Source organism: Pan troglodytes, chromosome 7 (assembly GCF_028858775.2).
Source record: "Pan troglodytes isolate AG18354 chromosome 7, NHGRI_mPanTro3-v2.0_pri, whole genome shotgun sequence".
In the NCBI taxonomy this organism is placed as follows: Eukaryota; Metazoa; Chordata; class Mammalia; order Primates; family Hominidae; genus Pan; species Pan troglodytes.
Window position 1 is genome coordinate 130,086,358 of NC_072405.2, and position 13,251 is coordinate 130,099,608.

At 37.1% G+C, this 13,251-nt stretch overlaps 1 protein-coding gene across 7 annotated transcripts in view; it reads right to left on the reverse strand.

Moving 5' to 3' along the window:
* TAF2 (TATA-box binding protein associated factor 2) overlaps positions 1-13,251 on the reverse strand; it is a 101,641-nt gene that overhangs the window by 40,500 nt on the left and 47,890 nt on the right. For 6 of the 7 annotated variants that reach the window (XM_063817365.1, XM_063817363.1, XM_063817364.1 and 3 more), the window contains exons 16-18: positions 12,060-12,312; positions 9,737-9,877; positions 6,702-6,812 (exon numbers count right to left, since the gene is read on the reverse strand). In XM_063817365.1, the coding sequence (XP_063673435.1) occupies positions 6,702-6,812; positions 9,737-9,877; positions 12,060-12,312 (505 nt within the window). The remainder of the gene's footprint in view (positions 1-6,701; positions 6,813-9,736; positions 9,878-12,059; positions 12,313-13,251) is intronic. The other variant, XM_054656973.2, reaches the window with a different exon arrangement.

Genomic DNA, 13,251 nt, shown 5'->3' on the forward strand with positions numbered 1-13,251 from the left:
CTCACTGCAACCTCCCCGTCCTAGGTTCAAGTGACTCTCCTGCCTCAGCCTCCTGAGTAGCTGGGATTACAAGCATGTGCGACCACACCTGGCTAATTTTTGTATTTTCAGTAGAGACGAGGTTTCACCATGTTGGCCAGGCTGATCTTGTACTCCTGACTTCAAGCAATCTGCCCTCCTCGACCTCCAAAAGTGCTGGGATTACAGGAATAAGCCACTGTGCCCGGCCAGGAGTAGCCATTCTTACATCAGATAAAATAGACTTTAAACTGACAATAGTAAAGAAAGAAAGAAGCAAAATGAAAGGCATTATATACTGACGAAGTTTAAAACAAAACCAAGATTTAATTTTATACACACCCAACACTGGAGCACCCAGATTCATAAAACAACACCTACACCTAAGAAGAGATTGACAGCAATGCAATAATAGTGGTGGACTTCAACACCCCACTGAAAACACTAGATAGGTCATTGAGGCAGAAAGTCAACAAAGAAACTCTGGACTTAAACTAGAATCTAGACCAAATGGACCTAACAGACATTTACAGATCATTCTACCCACAACTGCAGAATATACGTTTTTCTCATCTGAACATGGAACATTCCCCCAAATTGACCACATGCTTGGCTAAAATGCAAAATCTCAATAAATTCAAAAAAATCAAAAATATCAAGTATCTTCTCAGACCACAGTAGAATAAAATTACAAATCAATATCAAGAGGAACTCTCAAAACTACATGAGCAAATGGAAACTGAACAACTTGATCCTGAATGACTTTTGGCTAAGCAATAAAATCAAGACAAATAAAAAAAGAATGAAAATAGAGATACAACATACCAAAACCTCTTGGATACAGCAAAAGCAATGCTAAGAGTAAAGTTTATTGCATTGCATGCCTACATCAAAAAGAGAGATCTCAAATTAACAACCTACTTTGGATTGAACAAAGAAAATGTAGTCACAAAAAAGAACAAAATAGTCTTGTGCAGCAACATGACTGCAGTTGGAAGCCATTATCCTAAGTGAAATAACTTAGAAACAGACAAATACCATATCCTCTCACTTGTAAGTGGAAACTAAACAATGGGAACACATGGACATAAAGAAGGAAATAATAGAAACTGGGAATTCCAAAAGAGCGGAGGCTAGGAGGGAAGCGAGGGTTGAAAAATGACCTATTGGGTACAACGGTTACTACTCGGGTAATGGGTACACTAGAAGTCCAAACCCAACTGTTAGGTAACATATCAATGTAACAAACCCGCAGACCTACCCACCCCTTGAATCTAAAATAAATTTTTTAAAGATACACAATATAAAATAATAATATTAATTAAAATAAGGCTGGGTGTGGTGGCTCACGCTTGTAATCCCAGCACTTTGGGAGGCCAAGGTGGGCAGACCACCTGAGGTCAGGAGTTCGAGACCAGCCTGGCCAACATGGTGAAACCCCGTCTCTACTAAAAATACAAAAATTAGCTGGGCATGGTGGCAGACACCTATAATCCCAATTACTCAGGAGGCTGAGGCAGGAGAATCACTTGAACCCAGGAGGTGGAGGTTGCAGTGAGCCGAGATCATGCCACTGCACTCCAGTCTGGGTAACAAGAGAGAGACTCCATCTCAAATAATAATAATAATAATAATAACAATAATAATATTACTTAAAATAAGAAAATACAGGAAAAGCACTTATGGTACCAAGAATGTACTAAGCACTCAATAAGTGAACATCAGAATCAACATCATCATTATTGAAAAAGCAAGCTTGGATTTTCTCAAAAAAAAAAAAAACCTATGGTTACCTTTCTTTAAAATTTTCCTTTTTTAAAAAGATAGGAGAAGAAATAATAGCAAAATTTAGCTACAAAATTAAACAGCACAATTACCTAATAAGTAGATTATTCTTTTCAAATAGCATTGTGCTAAAGCTATTCTTATAATACACTACCATTTCTATTTATGTAAAAAAAAATACAAAGAAGTCTTAAGAGCTCAGTTTGCTGATAAGTTCCAAGTTAAAGTTGATATACTTTCCATAACTTTCTAAATTCTAAATCAATCCCTCATTTCTTCAAGGCTACAATTATTTTCCCAACCCTTTCTCCCCATTCTTACTCCCCACCATCCTCTCTCAGATTTCTTAGACTTACAGAGGGTTAAATTTATATCTATATCCTCTTTGTACTTACATAATTTATACAATAATAGAAACTGGATTTATAGTAGGAGTTAAGATACTCACATCTTACGAGGTAAGTAAAAATATGAGGAAGATGGATCCCTTTTCAAGAAATATGCCAAAAGTTATAAAAATAACTTCTAAAATAATGATCTTGAAACCTCTCAAATTCAATAAGCTCCCTCTCTATATATAGATTCTATAATTGACCACATATTCCTCCTCTCCTGTTCTTTCACCTCATCAACTTACAGCTCTCTCTAGATTCAACCTTTCCCAGGAAGCCTTTTCTGGCTTCCCCATCCTTAGTTTGGGTTAATCCTTCCAAGCACTTCCTTAGCAGGTTAATTAACCTAATGTCATAATAATTGTCTTCTTAAAAATATTTTTCTTGGCCAGGCGCGATGGCTCACGCCTGTAATCCCAGCACTTTGGGAGGCCAAGGCGGGTGGATCACGAGGTCAGGAGATCGAGACCATCCTGGCTAACATGGTGAAACCCTGTCTCTACTAAAAATACAAAAAATTAGCCGGGCGTGGTGGCGGGTGCCTGTAATCCCAGCTACTCGGGAGGCTGAGGCAGAAGAATGGCGTGAACCTGGCAGGCGGAGCTTGCAGTGAGCCAAGATGGTGCCACTGCACCCTAGCCTGGGGGACAGAGCGAGACTCCATCTCAAAAAAAAAAATTGATCTTTTGTATGTTTCTTTCACTACAGATTAAGCACCTGGAAAGATCATAAGTTACTCATCACAGTATCATCAAAACCTAGTATTAATGTCTATTAAATAAATGAACTTTAAGTGTCTGACTTAGAGAAAGATAACTAAAAGGTGTCTACTATTTTCCAGTATTTTATATATTTACTATGACATATAGGCTATTTACACACATAGACTATCTACACCAAGCTTATTCAACACAGCCCAGAACAGCTATGAATGTTCATAAACAAATTCATAAACTTCCTTAAAATATTGTGATTTTTTTTGCAATTTTTTTTTTTTCTTAGCTCATCAGCTATTGTTAGTGTTAGTGTATTTTACGTGTGGCCCAACATAAGCCCTCTTCCAATGTGGACCAGGGAAGCCAAAAGATTGGACATCCCTGATTTACATGGAGAAAATTTCTTTACAAAACCACATACTGACCTGATTAGTAAAACTGGTCCTAAAATCCCAATCTTGGATTTCTTTAAAAGCAGCAGAGATAATAACTTCCCCTTATATGCTCTTAGTCTTGTTACAAAGCAAATAGCTGAACTAAATTACACATTTGGCTTCTTGTAGTTATAGTGTTCCATGAGATTTGAACCTGGTGTTATTAGAAAGAAACTCCAGCATCATATGAATAAATAGCTCATTAAAAAATTTCAATTTTAGTAGGATCCTCAGAGCTATTTTAATGCAACATACATGGTAAAAACAAACAAAACACCTCTAACAAAGCCTAACATGACAAAAAAAGGACTTTATTAAATATTAAAAAAAATTGGAGGCCAGGCGTGGTGGCTCACACCTGTAATACCAGCACTTTGGGAGGCCAAGGAGGGCGGATCACAAGGTCAAGAGAACGAGACCATCCTGGCCAACATGGTGAAACCCTGTCTCTACTAAAAAAATACAAAAATTAGCCAGGTGTGGCAGCTCCTGCCTGTAATCTCAGCTACTCAGGAGGCCGAGGCAGGAGAATCGCTTAAACCCGGGAGGCAGAGGTTGCAGTGAGCTGGAATCGTGCCACTGCACTCCAGCCTGGCAACAAAGCAAGATTCCATCTCAAAAAAAAAAAAAAAAAATTGAAAATCAAATCCCCAAATCAAGCATCAGAGAGTAATTCAGAAAATAATAGTAATTATGTGTTTCGGGTACATTTGAGGGCTTCCTACAAGCAGGCCAACACAATTTAAAGGTTGACTACAGCTGGGCATGGTGGCTCACGCCTGTAATCCTAGCACTTTGAGAGGCCGAGGCAGGCGAATCACTTGAGGTCAGGAGTTTGAGACCAGCCTGGCCAACATGGTGAAACCTCGTCTCTACTAAAAGTACAACAATTAGCTGGGCGTGGGGGTATGTGCCTATAGTCCCAGATACTTGGGAGGCTGAGGCAGGAGAATCGCTTGAACCTGGGAGGTGGAGGTTGCAGTGCACCGAGATCACGCCAGCGTACTCCAGTCTGGGTGACAGAGCGAGATTCCGTCTCAAAAAAGAATAATAAATAAATAAATAAAAAATAAACGTTGATTGCTGAAAAAACTTTAACGTGGTCCTGAAATTAACAACTTTTAAGGGAAATAATGGGAAAAATAAATAGCCAGTTATACCATCCATCAGATAAAATTTCCCTGGGAACTACTTAGCCACCTATCTATTGAGTGAAATAAAACACTAGATGACTTATGTTAATTTAGTGTTACTAGTTTTAGTTACCAGTTATTAGTTTTATTATTCTAATTTAGTATTAAATTACATGAAAATCTGAGCCATTTGAGCAAAACAATAATGAAAGAATAAAAAGCACATGCTTCCTAAAATTGGTATGCATAGACGAGCTTACTACTCATTAAAAAAGGTTGGACTATCATAACAAAGGCAACTAAAAGATAACCTTGGACTCCTATGTCCCTAATATGCCTTATTCTGGGAGAGACCAATGATCATAGAGCCTATCAGAGATGAAGTCAACAGTATTAAACAATGTCAAGAAAAAATGAATTAATGTATTCTTTTACAATGTTAATTTTTAAAGGAGTCTTTACGCTTAAATTATTTGAATGTTAAACTAAAGAGGCAATGTTGTTTTCTTGATTTTCATTAAAAAGTCATCTTTTAATAAACATGCCTGTGCTGTTTTTTTTTTTTTCTTACTGTTGTAACGTTTTATTAAAAGTTTCATCAATTTGGCCGGGCACGGTGGCTCATGCCTGTACTCCCAGCACTTTGGAAGGCCGAGACGGGCGGATCACAAGGTCAGGAGATCGAAACCATCCTGGCTACCACAGTGAAACCCCGTCTCTACTAAAAATACAAAAAAAAAAAAAATTAGCCGGGCGTAGTGGCGGGTACCTGTAGTCCCAGCTATTCGGGAGGCTGAGGTAGGAGAATGGCGTAAACCAGGGAGATGGAGCTTGCAGTGAGCCGAGATCGCGCCACTGCACTCCAGCCTGGGCGACTGAGTGAGACTCTGTCTCAAAAAAAAGTTTCATCAATTTGATTTATCCTAACACTTACTTGTGTCTTTGTATGTGCTGTTCCTTCTGTCTAGAACAATCTTCCTACACTGGTCCTACATATACTTTTGGAAAATCCTACTCATCTTTATGACTCAGTTTGAGGGTCACTACTTCTATACAAAACTTCCCTGAGTCTCTCCCTACATCCTTCAAAGTAGACACTATAGCTGACCCTCTCTCTATATATGTGGGTTCCATATCCATGGATTCTGCATCTGTGAATTCCACCAACCTCAGATCAAAATTTATTTGGGGAAGAAAAAGGAAGGTTGTGTCTGTACTGAACATGTATGGACTTTTTTCCTTGTCATTCTTTCTAAACAGTATAGTATTAACAATGATATATATGGCATTTACATTGTATTAGGTAGTATAAGTAATCTAGAGATGATTTAAAAGTATATGAGAGAATGTGAATAGGTTATATGCAAATATTATATACCATTTATATAAAGAACTTCAACATTTATAGATTTTGGTATACAAAAAGGGGGTCCTGGAACCAATCCCCCATGGATATTGAGAGATGACTACACTTTGCATTCCCCTAGGGAATCATATATATTTCCATTGTATCAATTATCACATGTGACTGCTGATTGCTTACTTGTCTGATTTCCCTATCAGGTTGTGTCCTTGATGGTGTAAAATCAGACTAATATAGAGCAGTTTTTTTAATGAATAAATAAAGTTCATTAAGACAACAACCATCTTTTCATTCCAGCTAACAGGGGACACTCTCTAGCACAGCATATACTCTTAAAAACATTTGCTGATTGTTGGAATGATAACAAGTAAGATAAAATAATTTTTGAAGCAGGACATCCAATTGCTATTTGCTAAATAAATGAATAAAGACACAATGGTAAAGAAAAGAAAAAGGTCAAATGAATCAAGGAACAAGTTAATCCCAATCGAGAACTCTTTTCTAGGTATCATTAGGTGAACAAAAAATAAATCAATGTAAATAAAATTGTGCTGTCAGGTTTTATCAAGTTTTAACTGGCTACCCCAAATCTGATGTACTACTCTCTCCACACTACAAGAGGTTTGAAGAACATTTAAAAACTAATCTTGCTTTTTATCCACTGGTTATTCTAATAAATCGTGTTTACATGCCTCTATCTCTAGAAATGTCAAGGACTGTGGACAGCCATCAAGTACGATGATTTTTATAGACTAAATATTTATTTAGAAACAAAATACCATTGGGTAGTTCTGTAATATTCATTAAGAAAATTATCTAAGACAACTGTTGTAGAAGATTTAAAAATAAAAGTACCTCACCTTATTTTTCCTGTTGTCATTGTACTTGATTAAGTCTAAAATAAACGTTAAGACTTCTTTAGGACAAAGATTATGAACATCTCTTAATAAAGCCATTGCAACTGGCATAGTCTACAAAAGAAAAAAAAGAACTTTTAAGAGCACAGAACCTAACTTTTTGTTACTACAATTCATTGAACTATAAATAGAAAAGGGTTACTCTTGGGCTGACATAGATATCTGGATGGAGCCTAACACCTCCACACCCCAACCCCTCCCACTGACAACATATCTCAAAGCATTCTAACATAAGAGAAGAGCTGGGCAGGAAACTAAGGGAAGAGTTCCATGACTGCACATCACTCTGTAGGCTATGTGCCTTGGCCTTCATTTGCTGGAGGAAATATATGTGATGTAAATTATATAAATTCACTTCTATGTGATACAGTGGAAAAGGCACAGATTTTAGAATTACTTCTGTGTGAAACAGTGGAAAAGGTACAGATTTTAGCATTAGATGGACCATTATTCAACTCCTAAGCTCTACTACCTTCTGTGCTAGGTGCCTTCAGCTCGTTGCCTATTGAGTAGGAACCTCATTTCCTCACAACCATTTTCAGGAATAAACGATATAAGTAGGTGGAGCCAACCTTCAGTCTTAGAACAAATTGATTGTCCCAACACCTAATCCTCAGGAACACCCAATCCTCAACCTAAGGACAAAATGGTAAATTATCTGAAATGCAGCCTAATTTTTCTCTTTCCAAATTTTCACAGGCAACATTTTTAAGAATGTAGAAACATGACTTACACACACTGGTTAACTCTATCAGTAAAACAAAGCTAATTAAATGCTAGGCAGGACTACAGATGCATAGACATCTCAGTCTTTAGCACATGGCGAGATATGGACTAGCCCCTCTTCTTACTCAAAATAACTATACCCTCTAAAATGGAGGTGAGAAAGGAAAACGGCTCATTTTCTTGCTTGAAGAAGCAGAGATAACAAGAGCAACAACAGTCAGTTTTAGTACTATAGGAACAACTGAGGGAAAGGCGCTTTTCCATAGAAATACCTGTCTTATGCCTTTTCTGCCCTTTGAGACTCAAGTTTCATTTAGGCACCAATCTCTCTCTCTCTCCTGTCCACTAGAAGTATTATCAGAAAGGTGAATTGGTATAAAAGCATTGACTTTCCAATTTTTTTGACAGTAGCTAACAGGAAAAAATACATTTTATAACACAACCTAAGACACACACACACACACACACACACACACTTCAGATGCAACGTATACAAATTTAAAAGTGAACCCCAAATGCCTTATATTGAATACTACCTATTCTGTTTTATTTAAAAAAAAATAAAAATAGAAATAAAAACTACACTGATTTCATGATCCCTTCACTAATGGTTCATAACTCCAATTTGAAACACTGACCTAAGCTACATGAAAGCACAGTGGCATCATGAGACAGATATATCAGGTGGACACAGAAATTAACTTGCTTCTATACCATAAATTCGTGAAACGGTAATACAGAGCAGTTCTTAAAAACAAAATAACAGGATGCCACAGACTTCTTTGATCACACCATTATTACCTTTCCCAAAACCTGGATCATCCTGAATCTGTCCTGATTAGATTTACTATAAATACATTCTGGCTTCCACTCTCAAAAGGCACCCCAATGCTGCTGTGCAACCTACTTCTTTTCCATCGTAAATAAATTTCAACTTGCCTAACATTCCCCTCAACATCTATCTTTTCACTTGTTTTTAATCTACATTCCACCTGCCTCAAAAAAAGGAATGTTGTTTTCTAAAATTTACTTCCTTAATGTGCCCCACCCTCTAACACTTCCAGAACTTGCTCAGCCTTCTCTATTTACTTTCTCCCACCTGACTATTCCATCTCTGCCTCTTCACTGGCTCTTTTCCCTGTGTCATACATGCCTCAAGTTTGTTCTTCCCCTGTACAAAACAAACCCAAGAAGTCCTTTTCTCAACCTTGCTTCATCCTCAACATAGTATCCGTTCTTATATCTTTGACTAAAATCTTGAAAGAATAAGCTTCATTAGTTCTCTCTACTTCAGCTTCACTCCTCCTTTCTAGTTCAATCTAGTTAATCTGATCTCTGCCTTCATTATTATGAAATTACTAAAAAAAAAAACTCTATGTATGATATCCAAATAGCCCAAATGCTGACCATCCTGTCATTCCCATATCCTTTCCTAAAACAATGACTCTAACCACCACTTTCTAAAAATTCCACTTATAGAAAACTTAATATAAGCGTAGTATAAAACACTTTACATACTTGATCTTAATTCCAAAAAAGATAAATTTTAAACTGAGGTGCAGAAGGTTAAGAAACTTATGCATGTGCAAACTGCTAGTGAGTAGTGGACTGGGACTAAAACTAGAGCTCTATGCTGTGCTGTCTCTGACTCAGATGTGCTGTCCACATTCTAGGACTGCCAATCGAAGGGCTTACTCACTTCTCCATCCCCCAGGTAACCAACCAAAAAGGCAAATTAAACATTTCTGGACACTTTAATATTAATGTGGCCAATGAGTTACTTGCACACAGATCACAAAATCAATAATCACTTAATCAAAGTTTGGAAAAATGTTTAAAAGTAAAAAAAGAGGCCGGGCGCGGTGGCTCACACCTGTAATCCCAGCACTTTGGGAGGCCGAGGTGGGCGGATCACAAGGTCAGGAGATCGAAACCATCCTGGCTAACACGGTGAAACCCCATCTCTACTAAAAATACAAAAAATTAGCCAGGCGTGGTGGTGAGTGCCTGTAGTCCCAGCTACTCGGGAGGCTGAGGCAGGAGAATGGCGTGAACCCAGGAGGCGGAGCTTGCAGTGAGCGGAGCTTGCGCCACTGCATTCCAGCCTGGGTGACAGAGTGAGACTCTGTCTCAAAAAAAAAAAAAAAAAAAAGAATGGAGGCAAAGAAAGTAAACACATCTATTACTTGAACAGTCTCCAACTTAAACTGAAATATATAAAAACCATGAGAAAATTAGAAAGTAAACTGTACCTTCTGTAGAAAATAGCTTTGAAAGCTCATAAAGTTGTTTGTTTTCACAATGTTTGGACAACTTTTACAACAAAACATCCTAGTGAAGAGTGACTTCATGGCTGGTGGTCCTGTCCATGTGCTCACCATTGAATTTGCAATCTGCAAATAATTAGAAAACAAAGTAATTTCCATTACCAATGCAAACATACTTTAAAATAAAACAGCTTCTTAAAAGTTATCAATACTACAACTGGATTGGGTTTTCAACAACTTCACTTCTCAGAAATTTATAACAATTTAGCATTTTATCACCATTTCCAAGAAATTGTACAAACTCACCCTGCAAAAAAGTTCTTTTTCCAGCCAGGCATGGTGGCTCACACCTGTAATCCCAGCACTTTGGGAAGCCGAGGCAGGTGAATCACCTGAGGTCAGGAGTTCAAGACCAGCCTGGCCAACATGGTGAAACCCCATCTATACAAAAATACAAAATAAATTAGCCGGGCATGATGGCGGGTGCCTGTAATCCCAGCTACTTGGGAGGCTGATGTGGGAGAATTGCTTGACTCAGGACGGGCAGGGGGAGGTTGCAGTGAGCCAAGATGGCACCATCGCACTCCACCCTGCGTGACAGACTGTCTCCAAAAAAAAAAATTATTTTTCCTCTTTTTTTTTTTGGAGATGAAGTCTCGTTCTATCGCTCAGGCTATGGTGCGATCATGGCTCACTGCAACCTCTGCCTCCCGGGCTCCAGAGATTCTCCTGCCTTAGCCTCCTGAGTAGCTGGAACTACAGGTGCAGACAACCACACCTGGCTAATTTTTGTATTTTTGGTAGAGATGGGGTTTCACCATGTAGGCCAGGTTGGTCTTGAACTATTGACCTCAAGTGATCCGCCTGCCTCAGACTCCCAAAGTGTTAGGATTACAGGCGTGAGCCACTGCACTCGGCCGAAAAAATTCTTACACGTATTTATAATTATTTTCTACAAGTTAATTTCTAAATGGCAGTATTAAGTTTTAGAAAAATATGTATGCAAAAGACTTATATTTTGAATAGTCTGTCTTTATTCGTTTAGACAGATATAATTCTAATATTTTAACCTTATGAGACAGAAACATCATCATGAATTTTAAATAAGGTTTTTCAATCTACCTTAACTGAACCAGAAGCCAAATACAGTGCTACTATTTAAGGCTGTAAGCATGCTTTACAAAAGCATATCTTGCTTTACCCTATGTCTTGCTATTGATATTTTTAGGGTATATAAAAATCATGCCCCAAAAAATGAAATTATGATTAAACAACATATTCTACAATTTTATAGACCTGCTAAGATTTTAGCATACAGGGATCACAAAGATCTTTATAGAAACAATGAAATTATATCTTCTGCAGATGGTTTTATCAAAGAAAATCACTGCTTTCTCATATATCTGAGAACATAGGAATTCAACTACTCACTTATTATCATTAAAAATAAATCAAAACCATTATTAACTTGTTGAAATATAGGACAAATGGATTTAACAGTGAGGAAGGCAAGAGTCACTAAATGGAAAATGAACCTATTATCAAGTTTTTAAAAAATACCTGGAAAACATTATTTCTGGACAAAGTTTTGTCTGCATTTTTCAGATTTTCATTTGTTCTACCTTCAGATAATTTGCATCTAAAAAACATATTTGGTTTTCTTAATTAACTTTTCTAGAATATTATAGTCTACGATTCTAAGTTACTTATCACTAATACCAATTTATAAACTCAAATCAACGTGAATAATTATTACAGTCGGATAATTAAGATTAATCAATCAATCAAGCACAGTGGAGCATGGTGGCACATGCCTGTAATCCCAGCTGTGTTGGGGGCTGAGGCAGGAGTATCACTCAGGCTCAAGGGTTCGAGACCAGCCTGGGCAACATTGTGAGATCTTGTCTTTATTTAAAAAAACAAAATACACACACCCACAGACACACACACACACACAGAGATTTCATGTACTACAATGTAAAACATCACTCAAACCAAGGAATTGCTCACCAAATATATTCTTCGCTTTAAAAATGTGGTTGGCAATTCAACAAAATGGTGAAAATTCTCTTTGATTTTTAAAATCTAACTTTTCATTTTGACAATTATAAAATTATTCTGCATATCTATTTTCAGATCAAAACATGTTTCTTTCAAAACAGTCCTATTAATTTAAAAGCATTTTGGCAAAAGCTTTCAAAGAATCAGCTACCAAGTAAATTTAAAGACTAGGTGAATTTTAATTCATTTTCAGAGATATAAAAAATATATATAATAGTCATTTCCTTTATGCTATATATAATCCCACCTTTGCAAGACAGAAGCAAGCTGACATTCTTACTCTGTAGAAACACTGCTCTTGTTCTAATATATCAGTGAGTGCAAGCCGAGATGCTGGAGTAGGGAATTTTTCCAAAGCCAAAATGGATTCCTGCTGTGCAACAACATCTCTCTCATAGCGGAGCTGATACTGCCACATAAAATCAGCTTGCTCAAATTCTACCTTCCTCAATACTGACATATCTGGGTCTATCCTTATCCACAGCAAAGGGGAATCAGCACTGCAAGAAAATACAATTTTCTTTTTAATTTAATTTTTAAACTTATAATCTATATATTTAGAAAATAAATACAAAGCATTTATTAACCAGGTTTCCTTTTAGATGTAGTATTCAAGACTGCCTGGAGTTTTACTGTATTCATTTTTTTAAACTGCACTGACAAATTTCTCATTATGTTTAACATATGTCAACTTTCTCACAATGTCTGATCTATATCAATCTTGCTAAAAAGATACTCAAAAATAAGAAAATATTAATTGTCTTTTACAAAGGACACTGAATCTCTCATTTCCCATCTGAAATTATTTTGGTGATTTTGATTTGTGATTATATGAGGCAAAAAAAGAATGAGATGAATTTCTTAATTTGTTTAGCTGACTTAAGACTTTTTAAAAATACTAGACTCACGATCGCCTTTTTCAAACAGCAAGTTCTGAAATCATAATTTGGAGGTATATCACAAATTTATTTTCATGTATTTCTCAAAGTAACAAACACAGTTTAAAAAATCTAGTCTATGTTGACACCTTCATCAAAAGAACACCACCTGTAATATTAATTCAAATTCAGCAAATATTATTGTATGCTTACTACAGGCAGGGTACTTGCTATGGAAAAATCAAAATTAGCACTGATCTCAGCCAGGTGCAATGGCTCATGTCTGTAACCCCAGCACTTTGGGAGGTTGAGGCGGGTGGATCACTTGAGGTCAGGAGTTCAAGACCAGCCTGGCCAACAAAGCGAAACCCCATCTCTACTAACAATACAAAAACTAGCCAGGCATGGTGGCATGCAGCCAGGCATGCAGTGAGCCGAGATGGTGCCACTGCACTCCAGCCTGGGCAACCAAGCAAGACTCTGTCTCAAAAAAAAATTAACACTGATTTTGAAGGGCAAACAAACATAATCTGTATATAAACAGCAGTGATAATCTGGCAA